Below are 3,569 nucleotides of genomic sequence, written 5' to 3' on the forward strand. Positions count from 1 at the left end.
CCAGCAACAAATCGTTGAGCACCTCGCCACCCGTCAAGGGGAGACAGAGCAGGAGCTCGCGGCCCTCCGTGCCGCCACCGCTCAACGCGTTCCGCTGCCGGACCCCCGAGTACAAGCTGCGAAGCTGCTACCCAAGCTGACTCCTCATGATGACGTAGAAGCCTTCTTACAAATGTTCGAAGCGACGGCCACCACGGAAGGATGGCATAGGGACGACTGGGCACGGGTGCTGGCTCCCCTGCTGACGGGCGAAGCTCAGCGTACATACTTCGCTTTTCCCGCCGCCTCCGCCGATCAATATAAGGAGGTCAAGAAGGAAATTCTAGCCCGCCTGGGGTTATCCCCTATCTGTGCCGCCCAGCACTTCCACGAGTTGGAATATCAGCCCCGTCTGCCTGCCCGTGCCCAGGTTGCCGAACTCACGCGACTCGCGCAGCACAGGTTGCTGGAGGGGGCTCCATCGGCTGGTCAGGTGGCGGAGCGCGTTGTGATAGACCGTCTCCTCCGAGCCCTTCCCCGATCTCACCGACAGGCAGTTGGGATGAGGAACCCAACCACCACCTCGGAGCTTGTGGAGGCTGTCGAGCTGGCGGATGCGGCCCAACATCGGGATGCTGGGGAGCGAGCGCCACCTGGACCTTTCTCCCTATCACCCACCTCACCAATAAATCCACCCTCCGGGGCATTTATTAAGATTTCCTTGTCGTGTGATTCTTCACCCCGTTACACATTATAAAGCTTGGAAGAGCCAGGACATTTTTTTATATAACTCCGATTGGATTCGTCTGAAAGAAGAAAGTCATATACACCTAGGATGGCTTTAGGGTGAGTAAATCATGGGGTAATTTTCATTTTTGGGTGAACTATGCCTTTAATTTGTGGACGGGTGAATTAAGAAACCCTGCAGAAGCACCGAGTGTCACGTGACCGGACTCACCTCAAAGCTCTGCTCGATGATACTCCCTCCTTTGCTGAAGCTCTCCATGATGGCCTTGTTCCTCAGGATGTCCTCCTCGCTCAGGTGCTCGCGTCTCTTCCTGGACTCCAGAACCAGGCCGTTCACCATGTAGAAATCCGCCAAGAAATTCCCCACTCGCTCCTGCGGGAACGTCAACGAGAGGCTCAGGATGCTTTCAGACGACTCCGAGAGAACTATTCCTCATATTCAGAGTGGTAGTTTCATTAACAGGTGATATTTCCCAGCTTAAATGGGCATTTTTATCTTTTAAGAGCAGTTTTTCTAAGTTTTATAGACGTTTGGTTCATCTTTAATGCCAAATTCTTACATTTAATCAAGTTCAATTGCAATAATAAGACAATACAGAGCTGTTACCAACCAAATGAAATCAGTATCAACACAATCCATCTTTGCACTGCAGAAGTGGCACAGAAGCTGCATTTACACTGCAATTACAACTACATAAATAATGCTATAGATTAATGTTTTAAAAATACCGATATTGAAATTTATTTTTAATAATGAAATATTTTAATAAAAATTTTTTTTTAATAATATTAATATTGAAATATTAATTTTTAAATTACATTTGAAAAAAATTATATTAAATGTAATTTTTTAATTAAACACTTTAAATACAAAACTGAAATCGGCAGTAGTTGGCAGTCTTAATAAGTGAGTCGTTGAATCATTCATTCAACCAATTCATTCAAAACAGCTGATTCATTCAGAAACAAACTAAGTGACTCTCTTTAAAAATGAAGCTTTACATCACTGAATGATTCAAAAACACTGATTTGTTCACATCATCATGTGTCGCTCGTAGAGCAATTTTCAAAATAGAGAAACAACAGACAGTACTGTGTCAGAAATGCAGTTAAACTGACCCCAAAACTCTAAATATAGGGCTAAAATGCCCCTGTATTAGTTTGTGTCATATATTTCTACATGATAAACTATAAGTAGCAGTGCCGTTTCTTCCCAAATATCTGCATGATTGTAAATGTGATTCAAAGTCATTAATGCCCATTTAAAACCCATTTATTTTTATAGCTTTATTTATGTAATTTATGCGTTATAATAAATTCTATTTTTAGCTACTTTTTGTAATGTCTATTCACTGCTTTTCTCCAAATGATCTTTTGGGGGGTAATTTCTTAGCCCAAATTGATATGTAATTAATTCGATTGAATGTTGTAATCTCCAGAGGCGTACGGTTTTGTCCTCTCGGAAGAGCCAGCCGGTCTGCGCGCGCGAGAAGGTGATGGATTTGGTGGAGAGTGTGGCGGAGTAGATGTCGCTGCTCATCAGGATGTCCACCTCCTCCTCCGTCTCCATCTCTGACTCCTGAAACACACACACGTGTTACACACACGCCGGCGCAGAACACGCGTGATGTGTGTCCTGACGGAGCACGTGCCTCGTGATGAATCCGCTGATAAACCTTCTGCTCGTTGTCCAGAACCACGAAGGACTCGGAGGGAGCGGCGTCTCCACAGAAGATGAAGCTCAGGTCTCCTCGCTGACACTTCATATCGGTGAAGTCGATCAGTGTAGTGTCCAAACTACAGCACACACACACACACACACACACACACACACATGCACGTGCGACACACACACACACAGACACACATTATTATACATTTTATTTATTATTATTATTATTATTATTTTTAAACCAGAGGTGTCAAAATCTTTTAATACTAAGGTCCAAAAATCTAATTGTATTCAGAAGCATGGACCAAATGTAAATGTTGCTTTATATTCAGCTATATTATGTATTATATTATGTATTAAATGTATTCATTTTTAAAATATTTTAAAATAATTATTTTTAAATGTTTAATAAAAATTCACTTTATGTTTTTTTTTCACATTTTACATAGTTTTTTATTATGTAAAAATAAACAAAAAAGTAAATAATATGTGAATAATAAATGCCATGTTTTTTTTCTATTTTTCTTCCTATTGAAGTTTTTTTTTTTTTTTTTTTAAATTGTATTGTATTTCAGTATTGTATTTCACAGCAAAGTTTTTCTTACAGTTTCTATAAATAAGCCTGGTGTCAGCTGACTGTCTGCTGTCAATCAAACGGTTAAACACTCTCACTAACCAGCTGACATTAGTTAGTGTGGTGTTTATGAATCTCTGACTGACAGCAGGAATCCGATCAGACGTACCGGATGTTGATGCCCTGTTTGTAGATCTTGCAGGCGTCGGAGGGTAAAATCCGTGAGAGTAAAGGCACTGAGGAAAAGAAAATCAACTTCAACACATCTTAGAAAAAAACTGATTCAACAGATTCACGCCACAGAAAAACAGACCTGATAGAAAACAAGCCACCATTTCGGTCATATTCATTACGGTTTAATGACTTTTAAGAAAATCTCAAGAACTCTAAACACATCCGAGACAAAAAATTACATTAATATTAATAATAATAATATTTTAGATCCAGATTATTTCACGACAATTTCCACACACACTCTCACTCATGCACACACACACACTCACACACACACTCACACACACGCGCACGCACGCACGCACGCACACACACACACACACACACACACACACACACACACACACACACACACACACACAC

The 3,569-nt window shown here is 41.5% G+C and overlaps 1 protein-coding gene across 1 annotated transcript in view; it reads right to left on the reverse strand.

Annotated features, from left to right (window-relative positions):
• LOC107726842 (ankyrin repeat domain-containing protein 13C) overlaps positions 1-3,227 on the reverse strand; it is a 9,113-nt gene extending 5,886 nt beyond the window's left edge. The window contains exons 1-4 of the mRNA XM_016536547.1: positions 3,142-3,227; positions 2,379-2,523; positions 2,174-2,305; positions 938-1,099 (exon numbers count right to left, since the gene is read on the reverse strand). Of these exons, the coding sequence (XP_016392033.1) occupies positions 938-1,099; positions 2,174-2,305; positions 2,379-2,492 (408 nt within the window). The 5' untranslated portion in view covers positions 2,493-2,523; positions 3,142-3,227. The remainder of the gene's footprint in view (positions 1-937; positions 1,100-2,173; positions 2,306-2,378; positions 2,524-3,141) is intronic.
• Positions 3,228-3,569: the final 342 nt, after the last annotated feature.

The sequence above is a fragment of the Sinocyclocheilus rhinocerous genome, unplaced genomic scaffold (assembly GCF_001515625.1).
Source record: "Sinocyclocheilus rhinocerous isolate Xijiao unplaced genomic scaffold, SAMN03320098_v1.1 scaffold2027, whole genome shotgun sequence".
Classification (NCBI taxonomy): Eukaryota; Metazoa; Chordata; class Actinopteri; order Cypriniformes; family Cyprinidae; genus Sinocyclocheilus; species Sinocyclocheilus rhinocerous.